This window comes from Nothoprocta perdicaria, unplaced genomic scaffold (genome assembly GCF_003342845.1).
Source record: "Nothoprocta perdicaria isolate Ctin4 unplaced genomic scaffold, notPer1 scaffold_50, whole genome shotgun sequence".
In the NCBI taxonomy this organism is placed as follows: Eukaryota; Metazoa; Chordata; class Aves; order Tinamiformes; family Tinamidae; genus Nothoprocta; species Nothoprocta perdicaria.
Window position 1 is genome coordinate 3,894,548 of NW_020455755.1, and position 20,869 is coordinate 3,915,416.

The 20,869-nt window shown below is 54.4% G+C and overlaps 2 protein-coding genes across 2 annotated transcripts; both read right to left on the bottom strand.

The window, feature by feature from the left end:
• Positions 1-2,509: 2,509 nt before the first annotated feature.
• SERPINF2 (serpin family F member 2) lies at positions 2,510-7,621 on the bottom strand. Its single transcript, XM_026047847.1, has 8 exons — positions 7,498-7,621; positions 6,943-7,005; positions 6,307-6,706; positions 5,877-6,011; positions 5,563-5,766; positions 4,761-4,903; positions 4,006-4,210; positions 2,510-3,513 (listed from the first exon to the last, which is right to left on the bottom strand). The coding sequence occupies exons 1-8, from the start codon at positions 7,555-7,557 to the stop codon at positions 3,188-3,190; spliced, it is 1,536 nt and encodes a 511-aa protein (XP_025903632.1). The 5' UTR covers positions 7,558-7,621; the 3' UTR covers positions 2,510-3,187.
• A 3,453-nt stretch (positions 7,622-11,074) lies between these two features.
• On the bottom strand, positions 11,075-20,865 carry WDR81 (WD repeat domain 81; the record flags this gene model as incomplete). The annotated part of the gene is made up of 10 exons (XM_026047945.1): positions 11,075-11,449; positions 12,403-12,582; positions 12,743-12,888; positions 13,058-13,756; positions 14,031-14,196; positions 14,347-14,512; positions 14,822-15,012; positions 16,966-17,156; positions 17,272-17,379; positions 17,703-20,865. Coding segments are annotated over 10 exons (5,337 nt in total), but the record flags the coding sequence as incomplete, so codon positions are not given.
• Positions 20,866-20,869: the final 4 nt, after the last annotated feature.

Sequence of the window (20,869 nt, forward strand, 5' to 3'; positions counted from 1 at the left end):
GTAACAGCTCCGCTCTCAGCTGTTCCTCAGCTTGGTTCCCGAGAAATCCTCTGCAAGAGGATGGTGGTACTTGTTAGACCTGCACCATGTGCCCCAGAGCAGGGCACGTGATGGCTCTGACGGCTCGCTTCTCTTTCTGATATGTGATTTTTGGAATTAACGTGCTCTTTATGGAAAGGCCATTGGAGGGGCCTCTGCATCTTACCTGTATCTTCAAGTGAAACCTGAAAGCTGGTCAGTTTGGGTAAAGGTTTATTTTTAAGCTATTTAAGTCTTAGTGAAAGCTGGATAGACCTTTATTACAGCGTAAAGCAAGTTTTGTTCCTGTACATAGAGCACATCCCTCAAACAGCGTGCTGTATGTTCCACTTAGATGCGAGGCTTTAAATCACTTCTTTTAAATCAATACCAACATTTTATGGATGCTGTTGTTTTGGTTTAGGTTCACAGTAGACCACATGCTCTCTGAACAGTGCTTGGCTTTTTGCTATGGAATTTCTGGGTGACGTTCATAAGAAGGTGCTTTAGCAAGACAAAATACTTCTGATACTAAAGATATTGAGAAATATTTGATGTTTTTACCCAGCGATGCAGATTAAGTTACAGAGCAAGGCCCCCTGTCATGTCTTTTCAGAATGGAGCTGAATCAAAATGAAGGCTGAGCAAGGCAAAGCGAAACTGCCTGAGCAGAGATATTAATATTACTTTGCATTTTACAGACTGCTTCTTTTGGGGAGTCAATGGAGTGAAAAGAGCCTTAAGGTTGGTGTAAGTGATAATTTGTTGAGCAAGGCACAGTCACGGAGGGCTGCTGTCTGTTGAATAACATGAAATTAATATTTTGACAAGAATAACTAGGAGGAGGAGAGGAGGAAGGATGGCAGAAAAGGAAGATAGGAAATAAGAACTAAGCTGTTTAAGGAACTGAGAATGAAGAAGAAAGGAGAAAAAAAAATCTTCCTAGAGGAGGAGGAGCTGGAAGACAGAAAATCTGTGTTGCAAATTTGGGACAGGATTTAGTTCAACAAAGTGGAATTTGGGAAGATTAGAGCTGAGGTTGCAGTAGCCAAGGAAGGACTTACCTAAAGCACGGCATGGTATTTCTAAATGCTAGCAATGAGTCTGTATAAATAAAGCAGCTGAAATGTTCCCTGTGGGCTAGAGCTGTGCCCTCGTAGTAGGTCTGCATTCTTGTGGGTTTACTTGTTAAATTACGTGGCCCTGTAATTAGACCCTCTTTTTGAAGGATACATGTCGTGGCGTTGGTCGCAGAGGTAGGCATTATCTTTAGCCATTTTCCCCTTTTAGACTGCAAGAAATGTGTAATTGCAGGCTCGAGCCAGGACGTTTTCTTCCCTAAAGTCTCCTTTGCCCCCGAAATCCGTGGTTAGTGAGTCAGTCCTGGTGTTCCTGCAGATGGTGCGGACTCTGCAGGCACGGAGGCTCCCAGCAGCTCTGCCTGTGCGGGAAGGGCAGCTTCCCGAGCGAGGAAAGCACTGCCAGAAGGACAGCCCTGGGGCTTTGTCACTGTTATTTCACAAAAATAGAGCACTGATATTTTTTTTCTTTCTTTCCCCCCTAGAAGCAGCAAGTTCTGAAGCAGAATATGCTGTGGACAGCAGTTGTTTTATGCAGAAATAGCTACAGTGCGGCAGGCTGTGGTGAGTTAGGCTGATGTTTTCAGCTGTAGGGATTGCTTGGTGACATGGAGGGTTGCCTGGGGTCATTCGCAGTAGCTTCTTCCAGATGCGCACATCAGAACGAGGATCCCACCTCATACCAAACTGAAGCTGTTACCAGAAATTGCCCTTTACCAGAAAGCAAAATTTACCAGAATTTAAAAGTAGTAACGTCCAAATACAGGCAGCCCGGTCTGCCTGTACCTCCCCTGGCAGCAGTCACAGCTGTCGGTGACGTTGTGCTGCACACCCGGACCATCCCAGCTGGAAGACAGGCCAGGTCAGCACCTTTGAAGCACCTAGTGCTTGACAGACAGCAAGACCCAGTTTTTGCCCTCAGAAAAATTAAGGGTTGCCATGTCCTTGTTTACTAATGCATTCATGTTTGTAGGCCAAATACCCTCCCAATCCCTCTTCCGTGGAGCTCGTGTCCTAATTTAAAGAACTATGGCCTTTTCCCAAAGCCCTCTTTGAAAAGTTTCCTCCCCATTCTTCAACCCGGATGGCCAAAGCTGTCTGGACTCGCTCTTTAGAGAGTCTTTGCTGATAATCCCTCTTGCTCTACACCTCCTGTTGTCCTCTGTGACCAGCAAAGAGCTGATTCTCCTCAAAAATCCCTCCTGTCTGCACGACTTTCAGGTCCAGATTTTTTTTTTTTCGTCCTTAATCTTTGCTCCCAGTCAAGCTGGCTGCTTGTTTCCTTTCTCTGCTGGGTCTTTCAATGCGACTCCTAGAACAATCGTGTTGTGCTTCACTCTTTATTATTTTGCCAACATAAAAATTACTAAAAAATACTTTATAAAATATGCCTTGAAAAATCTAACATTACACAAGACCCTAGAGTTTCTCAAGAAAAGGACTAGAGATAGGGATGCAAAGGAGTTCCTCTTACTGGAGACCTTCCCACAACAGATCCCGCTAGCCAAGGAGTAGGAGAGGGGAATATTTGGAAAGAGCCTGTGCCTGGAAGTATCTGTGACTCATCCCCAGGAAAACAACTGGCTATTGGTCCAGTTCATTCAAAGATCATTTTCTATGTGGGTCCGAAGAGACACGATTTTCAGAGGAACACTCTGAGGAAGGCAGCATGTTCGCAGGAAGCGTGGAGGGAAGGGCAATATTAATATCTCTGGCTGTTGTCCAAGCTGCCAGATGCTAATGAAGATTCCAGGCTATGGAAGGCTCTAAAAGAGTCTAATAAGGATGTTAAAAGAATCTAATAATGTTACTAATAGGAGCCTGGGGACAAGGGAGCCTCCCTTCAGGACTGAGAGCCCTGGAAGGGAAATCCAGGCACGCTTTTCAAGGTCAGCAGAGGGAACCCAGCTAGGAGAAGCTTGTCAAGGCTGGAATGGGATATCCCGGAATTGGTCTTTAGGGATCTGTAAGGGAAACAGCCAGACCTTCCATGGCCTTAAAGGGAGGTCTACAGCAATAGGACACCTCTTTAGCTGGTCCAAAGGGCCGGGTGGGCAGCAGTCCCGGAACTCCTAGGCTCTGCTCCTCTCTTATTTGGGCATAGGATACTCAGTGACATCTGTGGCATTGTGCGAGTCCTGTGGCTCTTTCATCTGGGGAGCAGCACTGGGGTTAGGGTTCTGGATGCTGCCTATAAAAAGTGGGATGCCTGTTTCTTCATCAAAGATAATGAAGAGAAAGGGTCGGTCAAGGCTGAAGGCAGAGAGTGACCGTGACAACATGATGCTGGTCGCAGCCGATGCTTCCACCCCGTCTTCTTTAAGCTCCAGTGCGGACTGGTGCTGTATGCTGGATACAAAGAGAGGTTCCTCTGTGATCTTCTGGAGATCTGGGTTTGTGAACAACTCCTGGAGGCCTATGGAGAAACCAGGCAAAGTTAACCCTTCTCTTTGGGTGCCACAGCTCCTCCTCAAAGCTACCCCGAGGAAGCAATTCCCTAACCCGTTGCTACATGTGTTGTCCAGCCCTGGGGACTGGAGAACGTGCAGACAACAGAAATAAAAGCTGAAGTGTAGCCAAGTTCTCCAGCATCTCACTGCATGAAACCTCAGAGTGCCTTGGCTAGAAATAAAATGGAGAGTCAATGAACTAGGGCAAGAGAAAACTCAGAGATCACGAGGACCTGTGAATGCTTTCTGCAATGGACCATCATGTTGGAGCAAAACTTTTGGTGCTAGGTAAGCAAAGAGGAAGGAGGACAGGAATATGACACGAAAGGTTCTGGATGCTGTGTGGAACAAGCTGTGACATAAAGCTCTAAAAACAAGGATCACAGTTCTGAGTGTTAGTGAACAGATGATCTATATATATATTGATCAGGTCCTCTTATTCTGCCCAGGTCTCTTACCCATTTGGCTGAGAACCTTGTTGAGTTCCAGATGATAGTCCACCTTTAATTTGGGTATCTTCACTGTGGTGGGTATCTCCTTGGGGAAGAGGCTGCGTAGTCGTTCATAAGGGAAGTTCTCCAGCACATGAGAAACATTCCAAGTAAACTGGTTTGGTACAATGGCTAGGAAACTCATGTTACCCTTGAAGGGAAACTTGGCCACCTGGAAATAAAACCAACCAGAATAATTTATAGAAGAGGCAGGACAGAGTCCAAAAAGTGATGCTATTTTTTTTTCTAATTTGATTACAGCTAGTGTAGCCATAGGAGGAAAACAATCTGGTCGGAAGGAGATGTCTGATTGCTCCAGGGGGAGAAATTTTTGCTGAAATTGCAGCATCCGATTTTGGTATTTAGTATCATGAAACACATAGGGAAAAAAAGTGTGTACAGACATTGCACCTACTCTTTCACTAGCCATCTTCTGAAGGAAAATCAATTGCACATTGTTTGGGGAAATTAGCTTTCCATATTCCTCATTTACCCTTAATTAAACTTTAAAACTCCATGATTTTCCCACTTAAATCATATCCTTTCTTGATTTTCACAAAGCTGAGAGCAAAGATTTAACTTTCTTGCTAAAAACAAGGATAAAGAATGCTTATTAACTACTTATATGTTGTATCCCTGTGCAATTTCATTTGGTTTGAGGAGAGTATAGTTGTACTTGGTGAAAGGAAATATCAAGAGGAACGTTCCTAACAGAGCCTTACCTGAATGTCCAAGGACTCCAGTGTAAACCAGCTCAAGGAGTATTTCTGGGCTTTCATCATCTCAACTGGGACCATGAAATTGTTATCAAGGTGGAATATGTCTGGCCCAGTGAGGCTAGCATCAAACTTATTCCTCCAAAATCCTGCCAACAGAAAAGTGGAAAATACAACAAAGTTAAATTCCGACTGGAAGGCAGAAACTGCCTAGACAACACTGCTCTTATCATGAGTTCTCAGAGAAGGCAGATAGTGATGAGACAAGTAGGAATTACAGCAAAGAGAAGTTAGTACCAAAGCTGGAAAAAAACCCTAATGGCAGGAAGCTCTTATCTTCTGGAGAGGGACTATGGAAATAACAAAGTGAACCAGGATTAATCCTCATGCTTTAGCGTGGGAGATTACCGAAGGCTGTGAAGATAAAGTAATGGATGTTTGTGAAGTGCTTTGAAAAATGAGGAGTGTTGCCTTTGTGCTAAGCACTGTGAAATAGCGCTCCAAGAGCAAGCAAAACGTTGGCAGATTTACCCAGGAATTAAGTCTCTGTGAGTACGGGGCAAAAATGCTTCCGGACGCACCTGCTACGTTCTGCCTCTGCTGCCAAGCAGCGTTTTTAGCACAGGTGAAACAGCTGGGAATCATGGCTGTAAAGAAGGCCAAGCAAGAGGAAGGGTAGATGTGGAGGGAAAGAACAAGCAGATTGTCGGAGGACATCACTCAGCTTGGGTGCCTGTGCAAAGCTAACCCATTTCTAACTATTCCTTGACATGGTCAGGCTTGAAACGTTAAGTCCTGCAGCGCTCACCATGGAAGTGGATAGCACTGAGCAGGAGCATCACTGTGTCCGCAGGGAGCTGGCGTAGGAAGGTGGGTATTTGCCCATGAGTTGCCCCCTCTACCCACTTGTTTATGGCCACAAGGTCATGCTCGCTGTTCCCAGAGAGGGTCACCGGCTTGGCCCCGTAGAATTTCTCCGAATCCTCCAGGAACTTCTCTTTAACCTCCAATCCTGGTAAAAGGGGGAAGAATCCCATGGGAAGTTAGCAATCCTTGAGGAGGAAAAACCCCAAAGGTTCAGGGCCGGAGAAGCACGGACGGGGCACGAAGGTGCCCGCTCACCTTTGCGCAGGTAGAGGCGCGCGGCCAGGGAGCCCGGCAGGCTCGCGCGCGCGCCGCTCAGCGCCTGGTGCACGCAGGGCACCGCCGCCACGCGCATGGCCTCCAGCACACGCTGCTCCGTGCCGCTCGCCGCTCCTGCAAAGCCGAGGCGTTCACGTTAAGCCACGCAAAGCCAGGGCTGTTGGGCTGGCTGCCTCGCCTAAGAAACACCCAGTGCCCCTTACAAAAGAGGCCGGAGAAATCTGAGAAGGGGAGCCTCAACACAGGGCGCTGAGAGCAGCTGCAACTGTAACAGAGCCCAATTAAAGCTGCAGGAGTAAAATTAAGGGGAAGGTGCTGCATTTAATCCCTGCACTCCTCACATTAACTCCTAGGACCTCCAGGAGAGGAACAGAAGCAGGAGCTGCTGCTTTCGTTGCTAATACATTACCTAGTGCCAGGTGAGACAAGGCGAGGGTGATGCTGAGGGGAGACAGGATCACGTTGTCGCCACTGGACTCCAGCTGGACCTCTCTGAGGAGATCAAAGCTGAATTTCATCAACCCTTTTGCTAGCCTGTGGCTTTTCTTCCGGGCTTTGTCACAGGTTTGATCTTCACCCTCATCTTCCTCTTCAGAAGAGCTAACTTGCCCCGGGCTTGGGTCTCTGCTGCTGCCCGGCGTTGGGGTTGGGATGGGGAGCGGCGATGTGGGTCCGTGGATCTCCTCCCAGGTGTCGGCGGTCGAATCCCCCACGTCGGTGTGCAGCGGGGTTGGAGCAGCTTCAGGCAGAGCACCGGGGGGATCTGCCGTGCTGGTCTCCAGCTGAGCGGCACCAGCCCCTTTCAGGTCCTGGGAAGGAACAAGGACAGCTTGGAGCAGGCAGGAGGACAGCGCAGGCTTCCCCAAAGCTTGCACTGAAATCGCAGGCAGCTTGCACGGGCAGCTGAACAAAGGTGGGTTTTCTTATTCCCCTCGCACTGCTAAGTTGCACTGCCTGGGCTCGTCCTAGCTCAGGACAGAATGGAAAACCACTGCCAAATCCCAGCCTAACTGCAGCCCCTGCATGGGAACCAGCCCTCGCTTACCTTGAACTCCACGGCTTTGTCTAAGGAGAGATGCTTCTGCTCAAGGGCATGTGCCAAAGGAAGCTGGAAGGAAAAAGAGAAAGTCCCAGGTAGTTTCTTCTGAATTTCCGTAAGTTGGTTCTCTTTTCCGCACTCCTAACACATTTCTGTGGATGCAGACATGGGTACCACCACAGATGGAGCGATAACAAGAGCGTGGACAGGGATTTAGGATGGAGTGAGGGGGCAGCGGCTTCCCCTGAGGGGAGGCAGAAATAATCAGGAGCCTGCAGATGTATTTGTTTAAACAGAGGCCGTGTCAGAAGTCTACGAAGTAATGTGTCCCCTAGAGAGCCAGAGGGGCAGCTTTGCCATGTGCGAGTTGAAAGGGATCCAGATACAAAAAAGGGGAAAAAAAAGTTGTCATTAAACCATGCCCTATTAATCCCTGAAGGTCATCAATGGAGCCAAGTTTCCAGAAGTCCCTGTGAATAATGGGAATGCTCCCGGTTATTTTTAGATGGGGAATGAAAGCATCGGAGCCTTGCTGCCCCGGGGCAGCGGGCCGGGACTTACCCGCAGGTGGCTGTGCAGAGCGGGCAGGCAGAGCAGCAGCAGAGCCCCCAGCAGCACCATGTTCGTGGGACACCAGGAGCGACACGGAGAGAGGAGCGGCTCCCGCTGCCGGAGCCTCTGGGGGCTGCGGGGAGAAAAGGATCAGCCCGGCCAGACCGGTTGGCGCTTGGAGAGGGGAGGACGGAGGGGAACAATGATGCCAAGGAACAGCACGAGGCGGCAGCGGCAGCCAGTGAAACCGGAGAGGAGCCGTGGCTGGTGCCGGGACGGGGCTGCGTCCACAGCCCGGCTCCTACGCCAAGCGCGCCTGGATTCACTCTGCTCACAAACCCGCCTTGCTGACCCCGTCGTCCACGTCCGTGCGGATTGCAAAGGCCGTTCCCCTTATCCTTAGCATTCCCTGTCTCCTGGATAAGGCAGGAGCCTCCGCTCTGTTCCCGCGCAGCCCCCTGAGGAAGGGGCAGCCCTGCTAGAGGTGGGAGAAGCAGCGGCCGTCCTGGCGATGCCGCGAGACGAGGGATACGGACCTGTCTCGAGGGGCTGCAGGCACCAGGCAGCGCCGTCCGCGAGCGGCTGCGCAGGTGGGCGATGCCAGGGCCGAATTCCCCAGCGGGGAGTCCAGGAATACGGAGCGTCCTCCCCTTCCCAGCACTCCGCAGCTGCCCCCCGTGCTCGGAAACCCAGTGTCTTCCCGTGAGCTGTGTTCTGGGAATGACCCATTTTCCAGGTGAAACCCCACCCCCTTCCTGGGCACGGCTTCAGCCAGCTGCTTTTCCTGGTGAAGCAGAAATGACATTATCTATTTTCTTCTTAATGTGAACCCTCTGTGCCAAATCCCAACGCCAGGCCTCGGGGTGGCTTCCATAGCGCTCCATTCCTGGAGCTGCTCTCGGAGCACTCCTTGCTCTGACCAGCTTTGCCCTTTGCTCAGCACCCCGTGGGGTTCCCGAAGTTTGAAGCCCCTTCCTTCCCGCTCCTCCCTCACCCTAAACCCTGCAGCTACAAACAAGCCCGAATGCCCCTTTCCTCCCCAGCCTTTAACTCAGCCGGATTCACCCCCTCGCAGAGGCTCCTGCTTGCTCCCCGCAGGAGCCCCGGTTTGCCCCCATCCCAGCACGTTGCCCATTACCGCAGCGTGTCCCCGAGCTGGGAGCCGCGTCAGCGCGGCCGGCCGCTCTGCACGGAGCCGCCTCTGGTCCAGCCCTGCTGCCGCCGGCCGCGACCTTCGGCACCACCCCTTGTTTGAGAATTTGGGAGCAAATATTGACTCAGAGCATCCGGCTAAACATTTGTTGGGGGGGCGGTTGAGTGAATTTGTGGGGTGTGTGGAGATGGGGAGACGGTTTAGGCTGCTGCACCCCGTGGACAAGGGTGACGCTGAAGGGACAAGCTCTGAAATGCCCAAGAGCAGAAACAACCCGTGAACTCCGCGGTGCCCGAGCAGCAGCTCTGCTTTCCTTATGCTGTGATAGGAATGCCCTCTTTTACTGCAGCCTCCAACGAAAACACATGGCTTGGCACGCGTTGCCGCAGGGGAAGATTCTTTGCAGACTCGGGAGCCTTGCTGTTTATCCCCCAGCTGCAGCGAACACAGGTTTCAACAGCCAGATGCCCAATGATGAGGGCATCTATCGAGAGCGGCTGGTGCCACCCCGAGCACCAGAGCCTTGCTGGGGGGCTGGCCCTGTTGCCGGCCCCTCAACGCCCCCGGATCCAGGATGGAAGATGTGGATCCAGGAGCCGCAGAGCTCGGTGCCGACTCCGTGCAGCCCTGCGCCTCGTGCAGAGGTGAGAGCCACGCTCCCCGGCCTGGGATGCGCCCTTGCCACCTCCTCAGCATGACAGCAGCCTCCAGGAAGCAGCGGAGGATGTTAACAGGGTTGCAAGCTTCCTTACTAAAGCATCCAGGTCACACAGACTTCCTTAGGAACGTTCTTAGTTCCCAAACTCCCTACAAGAACTGGGAAGAACGGGAGAAGAGACAGGGCTGAGGTCTGTGGCCATAAACTACTTAGGAACATGCCACGTGGGGAAGTGCCATGTCCCTGTTTAGGAGAGTCCTACCTTCCTACATCCAGAGCATCTCCTCCGCATCCCCCCTGCAGCATTCCCGGGAACATGGAGCCAGGAGAGGCACCGCCAGCCTGCTGTGCTGCCCTGCTCCGCGCTCGGGCCCTTCCCACCCAGCACAGAGCCTCCCCACACACACTTCTCTGCATCTCTTCCAAAGAGTTTATTAGAAGTAAATATTTACATCTATTGCGAATGGTTAATAGGCAACAGGGGCCTGGGAGCTCCCTTGGAAGGGAAGGACAGCGAGGGCCAAGCGCTCTGCTCACCAGCCTCCCCGGAGCAGAGAGCAGCCTTCCCTCCGCAGATGGACCAGCAGCTCCAGGAGGCCCTTTCCCCACCCCGGACAAGCGCAGGCTCCTTCCTCTGCCAGGGACAGAGGATTCCCGGGCTCCGGACACTGAACCAGGCTGGAGGATGGATGGGAAGGAGGCTGCAGCACACGGGAGGTGACTGCTCCTGCTGCTGGAGCAAGGATGAGAGCAGGGGAGAGACAGGCGCATCCCAGTGGAGAAGGTGAGGAAAGGGAGACCGTGCTGGATCGTGCCCCAGGGTTTTCACTTCTACAGGCAGTTTGGGGGCAGAATTGAGCACCTTTTTGCTCTCCTGTCCTGCTGCTTCGCTACCAAGTCTCCTCAGCTCAAAGAGGAGCAGAGGGGATCCCAAAGTGGGGCCTTGTTGCGGCGCACAGAGCACCCCCCAGCGCATCGATACGCAGAACCAATGAATGCAATTAATCCCTATCTCACAGCTCCAGGAGCCAACATCCTCATGGAAGTATCTAGTTTTATCATCCCTAGAGAGTCATGTTCCCATCCCAAACTGTCCTTCCACAGCAGTTCACCCCCAAACAAACCAGTGCAGCAGACAGGGTTCGTGCCTTGGCTGTCCTCCCTTCCTGTCTTTGCCCTGCAACCAGTAAGGTGACGACAAGTGCTTTAATGAACCTCTGCTCCTCCAGTACTGGATCTAACCAGGGCTGCAGAAGCTCAAGTTAATACAGGAACTGTATTAATCCTGGGCCTTGAACCCAGCAACCACACCAGGAGGAGATGCCCAGCACCACGCAGCTCCAAAGGTGGCTCCTAGGCCCATGTTAAGCTATTCTAACAAGACTGTTCAGTGGTTCGGGAGTGGCAAGTGAAGGATAAGTGCATATGGTACTAGCTCTATCATTGTGTTCTTATCAGGGCTACCCCTTTCCCCTTACTGGTGGAGGAGGAGGGATATCCATGGTCCATATTTCTCCAGAGAGCAGCTCACAGTCCCCTGAGGAGTCAGGCACACGTGGTATGGAAAGCTCCAGACCTCTCTGCAGGGGTCACAGTGACCTACAACGCCCAACGTTTCTCCCAGCAGCAGCAGAGGTTCCTTAACTATGGCTTTTTTGTGGTTTTTTTTTTTTTTTTTCTTTTAGAAAAGATAGGGAAAGAGGTTAGAGATGCTCTACGGAGCGCTCACTGCCGAGTACCCCCCCGTCTGCACCGGGGACCGCCTGCCGCGTCCGCGCGCGAAGCGGCCACCTCGCAGCCGCCACCGCGGCTGCCCCGAGCCCCTAGGCCAGGAGGCGAATGACGCCGTTGTCAGAGCCCAGCAGGAGGTGGCATTTGGTGGGCAGCACCGCCAGGCTGGTGAGGGTGCCGCGGAAGTTCTCCGAGCTCAGCTTGGTGGTGCTGACGGGCAGGGCTGACGACTGCAGCATGGAGTAGACGCCGATCTTGTTGGCCACGGTGCCGGTCACCACTTCGTTGCCGTAGAGGTCGAACGCGTGGATGGGTTCAGAGGCAGATTTGTAGTGGTGCAAAGGCTTCTGCTCCAGTTCCTTCCAGACAGTCAAGGAATGATCCGAGGAGGAGCTGATCAGCACGTTGCCCTCTGCAGCCTGCAGGAGAGGAAGGGCCGGTGAGCCAACATTGCTGCAGTAAAAACTGCAAATGAGATTAGCAAGAAGCAGCCAGCAGTCCCAGTGTAATCCACAGACAGTGCCAGCCATTTGCAAGCAGCTGGGCAGGATTAAGAAAGCATCTAGGTAAACACTGTTGGCCATGGGGCTCCCTGGTAGCTCCATCCTCCTCCGCCACTGTCCAAGAGAAGGGCTGTGTCTCTTCTCAGCAGCATCCTGGTTCACAACATCATTAATTCATCAGCTGCTACTACTGCGGTGGGTAAAGAGATAGTCACATGGCCTCCCTCTTCATTAAACCACCCGCCAAATTATCTTCCTTCTCACGGCCATGGAATTGGGGTCCCCTTTCACAGTTGGAAACACTCTGCTGAGGGCAGCAGAGGGCTAAAGCTGCCAATTAGCAGAGCTAGTGAGAGGGTAAACAACCCGCAGCAGTGAACTTTGTTTAACCCACACTGGGTCGAGGACACTGCCGTCCCAGTGATGCTCCCTGAGGGCGGGTAAATATGGACAAGAGTTACTCATTAGAGCGAGGCTCTGCAAGGGCCGGTGGCAGCGCTGAGGAGAAAGCTCCACGTTTGCGTCTTCGCAGGATGCAGGGCTCGTCCCTTGGCCCGGCTGCAGGGCACGCAGACCTGCTCAGCAGGGCCTGAAGCCTGAGAGTGCTGCTCAGGTTGGACCAAGAACAGCCATGCACAGCAGTAACCAAAGGGCTGGAGGGCCTAGGTGGCTTCTTAGCCACACAGCAAGGGGTGGCAGAAAGCCCGAGGATGGAGCAGACAAGCCCTGCCAAGCAGCAGGTTTTGCAAGGAGGCAGCACAGCTCCGTGCCCTGGTGAGTGCCAGGAAGCAGCGCCCAAGCCTGACGCCTTGCACTCAAACTGCTGTTACCGTCAGCGGCGCGAGCCTGACCCCAGCTGAACCCCTTACCTTGATCTGCAGGATGTCCCCCTCGTGGGCAGGCCAGCCGCGCATGATGAGGCCCGTCCTGGTGTCCAGCAGCACGAGGAACCCCGAGGAGAAGCCGGCCACGACGCTGCGCCCGTTAGGACTGACGGCCAAGCAGCGGATGAGCCCGGCACTCACACCGCTGGCCAGGCGAAACTCGTGCTGCAAGACAGAGCCCAGCTACTGCGGGACAAAGGGACTAAGGGCTCCAGCAGTGAGGGGACAATAAAACCTGTGTCCCAGGTGGCATTTGTGGGGCCAGCACTCCTGCACACGGATGCCGTGGGGCAGCCTGAAGGAGGGTGGCTCACAGGGTCCTTACCTGCAGGCCTGGTTTCCTGTGATCAATGAACCGCAGCACAGAGTCTGCGCTGGCCACCGAGATGCTGTGGTAGGGAGGTGGCATCGTGCTCACAGCTGTGATGGGGACTTTGCTGTCTAACTCATCAAAAGTCCGGAGAAGTTTCCCTGTGAAAAATGGTGAGGTTACAGCAGTGGACACATGCAGAAAGCACACAGCAAATCTCTAGTCTCTATTCTGCTTTTTAGCAAGAGCCACCAGGACTCACTATGGACCTTCAGCCTCTAAAGAGGCCAGGGCTGACACTCATCTGGCCATCACCCTTTCCCTTTTTACCTGTGAACTGGTCCCAGATGTGCACGGTCCCATCACAGCTCACCACGTGCTGCGATGCCTCCAGCTGGCTCACATAGAAAACAGACTTCTTGTGCTCGGAGTACGTGAACCGTGGCGGCACCTCGCTCGTGCCGTCCCCATAGTTGTACAGGGGCCAGAGGCGGACAGTTTTGTCCTTGCTGCCACTGAGAAAGAAGTCCTCGCTGCTGAGCGGTGCCACACACTTGATGGCCCCGGAATGCCCTGAGAAGCTCTGTAGCTTGATCTGGTGGAAGTGGAAGCGGGGGTCGTGTTGGCTCACCCCGATCTCATACTGCCAGTAGGCCAGCCAGTTGCCACACAGCATGTGGGTGCTGCGAGGCAGGTCCTGCTTCAGGGTATTTTCTTCGCTGGATGAGCTAGGAATGAAGCCATCGGTGACAGCACTGAGACGAAGCAGGCCAAGACCCTCGCGCTGTGTGTCCACAGGAACCTGGATGCGATTCCCTACCAGGACGCTCCCAAAAGTACCGGAGTGAGTGTCCTCGTGGTAGCTGGAGAATGGCTCGGCCTTGCGCATATCCTGCTCTGAGCTGGCCACGCTCTGTGTTTGCTCCAGGTTAACCACCTGCAAGCTCTTGGGGTTCACGTTCTCCTGGTAGAGGCTGGCCAGCTTCTCAACCAGCGAGTGGTTGGGGACAACCACCCTGATAACATCGCCTGAAAAGAGACAACATAGCTCCAAGAGAAGGAATTTTCCCCCCTTCCTTCCCTACCATCACGGGGCTGTGAGCATGATGCTCCCCCGACTGCCACACGGTTCCCAGCCAAACCACCCTGAAGTCCCAGTGGGCTCCTGGACCTAGCAAGCAGGCTGAGCCACAGCGGAGAAGCTGCAGACTTCACCCAGCAGAGTGGTCCTGTGAGCCCATCCCGGTGTGTTCCATGTGTGCATGGAGCTCTCAGCAAGCTCAGGAAGGGGAAGCAGCCGTACCCAGCAAGCAGGAGAAGGGGATGTAGGTGATGTAGGCCATCTCGGGACTAAACACCTTCTGCAGCTCCATGAGCACTGCTGGATCCAGGGCCAGCAGCTGCCCGTTCGAAAGAGGCACCTCCATCATAGGTACCTCACAGCTGCTCAGCGACTCTGCCGTCAATCCCTAGGGAAAACAGGGAGATTCCCAAGATCAGGCACTCGCACCGTGTCGGGGGTTACCAAACGCAGCCTGGGCTGCACATGGCCAGTAGTGGCAGCTGAGCCCACCACATTGCTGGGGTTGGGCAACGAGGGCGTCTCGCACGGCACTGACCTGCTCCTGCAGCTCCTGCAGCAGTGAGAAGGCCCCAAAGAAGTTTCTGACAGTGTCACTCAGATGCTGTTGCACCATCTCCTGCCCAATCCGCAGGCAGATCAAGGCAATTAGACTGATTGTCTTAACACACAGGACAATACGGGCCTGGGCACCACTGGGGAAACTGAAGAGGACATCTGTTACCATTGCCCCCCACGGAGCCCCATTCCCTCTACCTGATGCTTCCTGCCCTCTGTGTGTTTGCAGTAAGGAGCCAGAGAGGCAGCATTTTCAGCAGGTCTTGCCTGGTTCAAGCTCTACATACGTGCACCAGCACAAGGATGTGCCCGTCAGGGTAGAAAAGCTCCAGAATCCTCGGATGGCCCCTCACAGAATTGTTCCCAGCAGAAATCCTCACCGATCCATTCCCAAATCCCAGATTTGGAGCCCATTCTGGCTGCAGACACCCCGCGCAGCCAAGGGCGGCACTCACCCCACAGTGGGCGAAGTGAGGGAGCCCAGCACGGGCAGCAGCACCTCCTGGCTGATCTTGGGCAGAATGTCCATGAGCGTCGTGTCCGAGAGGCAAACCACGATCCTCTGGGTGAGCGTGACGGCCGCCAGGAGCCCGGCCTCCTTCCGACTGTTGAGGCGGCCGCCGCCGGAGCTGCCGCTCGGAGCCACCTGTACAGGGAGATCCCTCAGTGCCAGGGCCCTCTCCGTGCTCCGGACACTGTCTCCCCTGCCGGACACATCCAGGGGGGATCCTGGCATCATCGGAGCACCAAACCGGGCACAGTTGTGTGTGCCCGGGAGGGGGACCCTGAGCACAGAGGCAGCAGCAAAGCTCATCCCTCTTTGGGATGAGCCCAAAGACGAGGGCTGCCAGGAATGTGTTGATGGGAGAGAGGAGCTTGGGAGTGAACAGGGCACAACGTGCCCAAACTCCCATGCATCCTCCGGAGAGCGCCTGCCTGCTCCCACTGTTGGGAATTTCAAGGCGAAGCAGATCCCAAAGGATCACCTGCTTCTACTCAGAGACCACAAACCATCATCTGCCAGCACAGCAGGAGGGCAACACTGGTACCCCCAAGCAACTTGCACCACAAACCAGTGTTTCCATGTTGGGATGCACAGACGGTGGAATAATCCGCATGGAATTTCCAAGGCACAAGATAGGGGCAAACTTGCTGATTTCTAGAAATCCAACTGCTGATAACATCACAAGGAGTTCAGTTTTTGCTGACACGGGACCAATGCTGGTGACAGAAAGCCCAAACAGCTAGCAACGCCAGCAGCAACACAGCAGAAATGGTATCTATCTTTCTAGATTGTCCTTTCTCCCAGCTAATGCTCCTAGGCAAGCCAAACACCAAAGAAGAGAGAGCCAGTAACAAAAACAGCAAACAAGTCCCAGTTTCCGCTATATTTCTTGTACACTCGCCATCTTCCAGCTCATCACAGCTCACAAAATACCCACTCTGCCAAATGCTGCAAGAATGACTGACTTCTTGTCATCCTTTTTGTGATCCCCAAGTTTTGCTGCTTTCATATCAGGTTGCTAGATGCTGTTCATAGGAATATTAATCCTCCCTCCTTGCCCCTGTGCAATAATTTGAGGAAAAAAAAATAGAGAAAAACAGAACAGCTGGAGCTATGATTGCAACTGGGTGGAGAATGATTTTGCTGAAAAATGGGATTTTTTCCCCTGAAAAATCTTCCCTTCAACACTGGAAAAACTGACAATGTTTTTTTCTTCCTTTAAATGAATAGCCCTGGCCTCTTTGCCTCCAAGTTTACATTATCAAAAAGCTATTAAAGTTTTCCATTTAAACAAGAACCAGTAACCAAAATGTTAATAACCACTGAAAAAAATGTAGCATGAAAAATAAGCCTGTTTAAAACATTTTTTGATGAAAATAGATTTGTTTTTTTACCAGCTGTATTACACATTTCCTTCTTGCTATTCAGCGAAGAATTTTAAGATGAAAAGTCTGCAAGTCCTGCCAGTTTGTTGTTTTTTTTTTAATTCAGCTGAAAAACCTCCTTTAACCTCTCCCAAGCTGTCCCCTATCTACCTACACAGACCTCTCAAAAGCCTGGCTCCAGCAATCCCACAGCAGCCAAGCTGCCCTGGCTGCTATTATCACAATCCCACCTTGATGCCAGCCCTGTTTTGGCCAAGCAAAAGAGGAGAATATTTTCATGGGCGTTGTAGACACCAGCAAAAGGTCTCACAAGGAAAGCCTGTTGCTGGAAGGGGGACAGAGGCCTGGTGGCAACCAGTGGTGAGATGCAGATGCCCGGCAGCTTTGCTAGCCAGCAAAGGCCACGTTTGCAGCCGTGGATGTTGCTGGAAGCATCAGGAGCTTGTGGCCGGAGCTGAAAGTGCCTCTTCTGGCTGCATCAATGCAGTTCTTCTTGGCCAATGCTCCGGCACCCTCCAACAGCAAGAGCTGCTCAGCTCACATTGGCCCAGGAAGAGTTCAACCGAGCACCAGCTTTTATACAGGATGCCCCCAAGGAGCCTGGCCCCCGTTTTCTGTGCATCCTCTTGCCTCCTTGTATGCCCACAGCTCTGCCCTGGATGCAGCTCCCTTGGCACCACGCACAAGAGGAGGATAAAGCCATACTAACCAGGTAGCTGATGTAGGGCAGGTACTGGTAGGTGAGGACAGGCTCTCCGTACAGGTAAGCCACGTGCACTAGACAGGCCAGCACTGGCCTGGACACCTGATCTCCCAGCACTGGCCGCTTTTGGTAGATATTCCCTGCGCTCAGGGGCCCGTTCTCATCAGTGCTCGGTACAAACTGCTGCCTGGTGGGGCCTGCAAGAGAAAACACCGGCGGCTGGAGCAGCAGAGAGCACCGAGCCGCGCGGCCCGGGTGCTGCGAGCTCCCCACGGGCGCGGGCCGAGCACAGGGATGGGGAGGCCGCCTTACCCATGTAGCAGGACGTGAGCAGACGGAGCAGGTTCCTGGCGATGAACCGCGACGTTACGGTGGGGCCCAGCTTGGCCGAGAGCCACCGCAGCATCTTACAGGTTGTGTCTGCAAAAGAGGAGCAGTCGCGAGCGCAGGGCCTGGCGCGCTGCAGATTAGCTATCGCCCGCCCGCTCCGCCGGCCGCTCTATCAGCAAACGGGGCAGAGCTGCCCTTCCAGCCGGCACCTCCTGCAGCAACCGCCCTGCAAACATGTCCCCACGCTCCCCACGTGCAGATCTTTTGCACTGGTTTTATTACAGCTCCTGAGCTGGGACTATAGACACCCCTCAATCTGGACCCTCTTCTACGGCACAGCTCTGTCTCTCCCTTTATGCCATGCTCTGCTTTGCTAGGCTCAGCAGGAAGGCTAGAGGCAAGCAGGGCCTTACCCAGGAGTATTGTCTGCTCCTTGTCATCAGAGTGGTCCGGCAGCTCCTCTCCCTCTCCATCCTCTGGCTCGCTGCTGTCATCAGCCAGAGGGACATCCACGGAGGCGGCAGCATCCACGGCCAGAGCCAGCTCTATATCAGCTGCAGCGTCATCGTGCTCCTCTTCCTCCCGCTCATCCCCCTCCTCCTCCTCCGAGTCCTCGCTCTGCTTCAGATCCTGGCTGCTGTCCACGGACTTCAAGCTGCTCTTGTCCTTCTGGGACTCGCCGTCCGCAGGCCTGTCCTCGCCCAGGGACACTTCGCTGGCGCTGCTCTTGTCGCTGAGGCGCCCGAGGCTGAGCGATTCCTGCTCCTGGGGCTGCAGGGACTCCCCCACGTAGAGGCCGCTCTGGAAGTCCTCGCTCTCCGGCAGGTAGCCCTGGTCGTGGAAGCTGACGCCAGACGTGTAGTCGAGGAGGTCGAGCGCCGCCGAGCCCCGATCCACGTCCATCTTGATCTCCTCCCCAAACACGCACGACACGGGACTGTCCCCTCCGCTCTCGTCGTCGTCGGCCGCGCCAAGAAAGGACTTGCTCTCCTCCCGCGAGCTCTCGATGCCAACAAGGATCTGCAGGATGTGGGGCAGCAGGTTGAGGAGGAAGGACTGCAGCCCCAGGCGCACTATTAGCTGGGCGACGAAGCAGTCCGTGTAGAGGTAGAACCTGCCGTGGCGAGAGCAGGCTGTTTCGTAGGCCCCGATCAGGGGCTTCAGCAGGTACTTATTGGCATTTTTAGGACCCAGGGATTTAGCTATGGGTTCAAAGAGGTACCACGCTGCATAGACAGCGGTGTTCTCCTCGGACATCAGGGATAATACGAAAGGCAGAAGAATCTCCAAGCCCTCGGGAGTGATTTCAGCAAGGATACCCTCTAGCTGCTGCCACAGCTGGAAAACGAGTTCCCGGCCCTGACCTTCATCCTCTACCTTCTTTGCCTGGTAGGTGCAAATGAATTTGTGCAGAGCTGGGAAATACGCGGGGAAGGGAATGATGGAGCTGAAGGGGCTGAGGAGCTGCGTGGGACAAGGCGGCGGGAGACCCTGGGAAACAGGGTTGTACTCGAACAAGCCCACGGCGCCTTTGCCCTCCCTGGTTTTCAGAAGCTGCTCCACGGGCACGCTCAGCTGCAGCAGGACTTGCAGCACATGCTGGAGCGGGGCCGGGATCTCCTTGGGGTGGTAGCGGCACAGATTGCGCACCATGAGGAACCGCTCCAACAGGGACGCGTCGGGCTTCGAAGGGCGGATCCTTGGGGCAAATATGATCTCGGCTATCAGGATGCCCAAAGCCTGCATATCCCTTTGGAAGAGGTCCGAGAGACCCAAAGGTTGCTCTTGGCATGGCTGCTCCATCAACTGCATCTCGCTGGTTAGGCCTTTAACCAAGAAATTGTCCAACTTCTCCAGTTCTTCCAGGGCCTGGAGTGGATTGAAGCCTTCGGGAAGGGTGATCTTCAAGCCATCCCTGTCAGCCTGATCCACAGCACCTGCCTTGCTCCGACGGAGAGGTCGGACACCCGAGGTTTTGCCGTCTGTGGCGTACACAGGGAGACTGGAGGGCTGTGCTGCAGGCAAAGCGGCCCCAGGCTGATCAGCAGCTCTGCCAGGAGCAGAAATGGAATCCAGGGCTTCCATGCCCTGCTCTAAGTCGTCCTCTCCAGCGACAGCTTTCTCCCCGGACCAGCTGGTTTCAGTAGGGGTAGCCTCCAGCACCAGCCCATTAACTGCATCAGCCACTTGGCCCTGGGCATCCTCCAGAAACAGAGTCTCCCGGATATTCTGGAGAAGAGGCCGCGCGATGGTTGGAGCTTCAGCCGGCGTGTAGGAAGGTCCCACCATGCGCCGGGGATGCGGCTGGTCGAAGAGCTGCACGACCCCGTAGGTGGTCAGGTGCGTGTGGTTGTCTACCAGATGGAGGCAGACGTTCTTCTCCTTGACAGCGTCCTTCCCCAGCAGTTTGTACCCGAAAGTGAGATCAATCCAGTGGTGGAGATCCTGAGAGACTTCCCGGCTCTCCAGCAGCATGCGGTGGACTTCAATGAACTCCTCGTAGGAGCTGCACCAGGAAGGCACGTCCAGGTCAGGCATGTCAGGATGGATGGATCGGAAGATGGAGGGGTCTGTGTAAAACTCAGGGATGCACTCGTCCGGAGTCCAGCTCTGCATGCGCTCCATGCTGGCCGGATACTCATTGGGCTCCCACTGGGACCTCACATGGCAGCACAGCACCGCCTTGGGTGTTCTCCGGGCCGTGTAAACGTAGTAGGTGATATCCGAAAGGACGTCGGAGATGTGGTGGGGGACGTGAAGTTGCTCCCCACTTGTCCCACCAGCAACAAACGCCTGCTTGGTCATCTCATAGGTGAAGTCCAGCTGCTTGTCTCCCTTGTTGAGACGGAACTTGGATTTCCTCAGGTCCCTGAACTTGCCGTTTTTGGTGGTGAAGTCCACCACCCACGGAAGCACCGGGTGGTAATTGGGGTCTCCCATTCTCCTCCCTGCCAAACTGTTCAAGTGCATAAGGTAGTCAAAGTTGCTGATTCGCCCGTGCACCCACTGCAGCACCAGGTCCCGGAGCTCCTTGTGGCAGGCCGTGCAGGCGGCCTCCTCGGCACGCGCGCCGCCCGCCTCGCTTGTCCGCTTGTCGCCGCTCTCCACGGGCTCCTTTTCCCTCTTTGGCCTCTCGTACTCACTGAAGTTCACTCGGAGGCGGCTGCAGAGCTTCTCATCCACCGCCACGTCGCGAAGGGAGACGGCGCCGCACGCCAGGCCCGCCTGGTGACAGGCCCTCATGGCCTGCAGCACGTGGAAGAGCAGGAAGAGGATCTTGGCGTGGCTGTTGGAGAGCTTGGCCGGGCTGAAGGTCACCACGTCGTGCAGGCAGAACTGCACGTAGGGGAAGATGACGTAGAGCATGTCGGCCGACTCCACGAGCGCCTCGGCTTGCAGCACGTTGGGGCAGGGCGCCGGGCCCTTGGCGTCCTTGGCGGGCGAGGCGCCGAGCGCGCCCTTGCCCACGTGCAGCACGGGGCAGCCGTAGGCTCTCTGCAGCGCGGCCCGCAGCGCGTCCAGCGCGGGCACGGCGGGCGCCGCGGGCGCCGGGCAGTAGGGCCGCGCGTAGCGCCCGTGC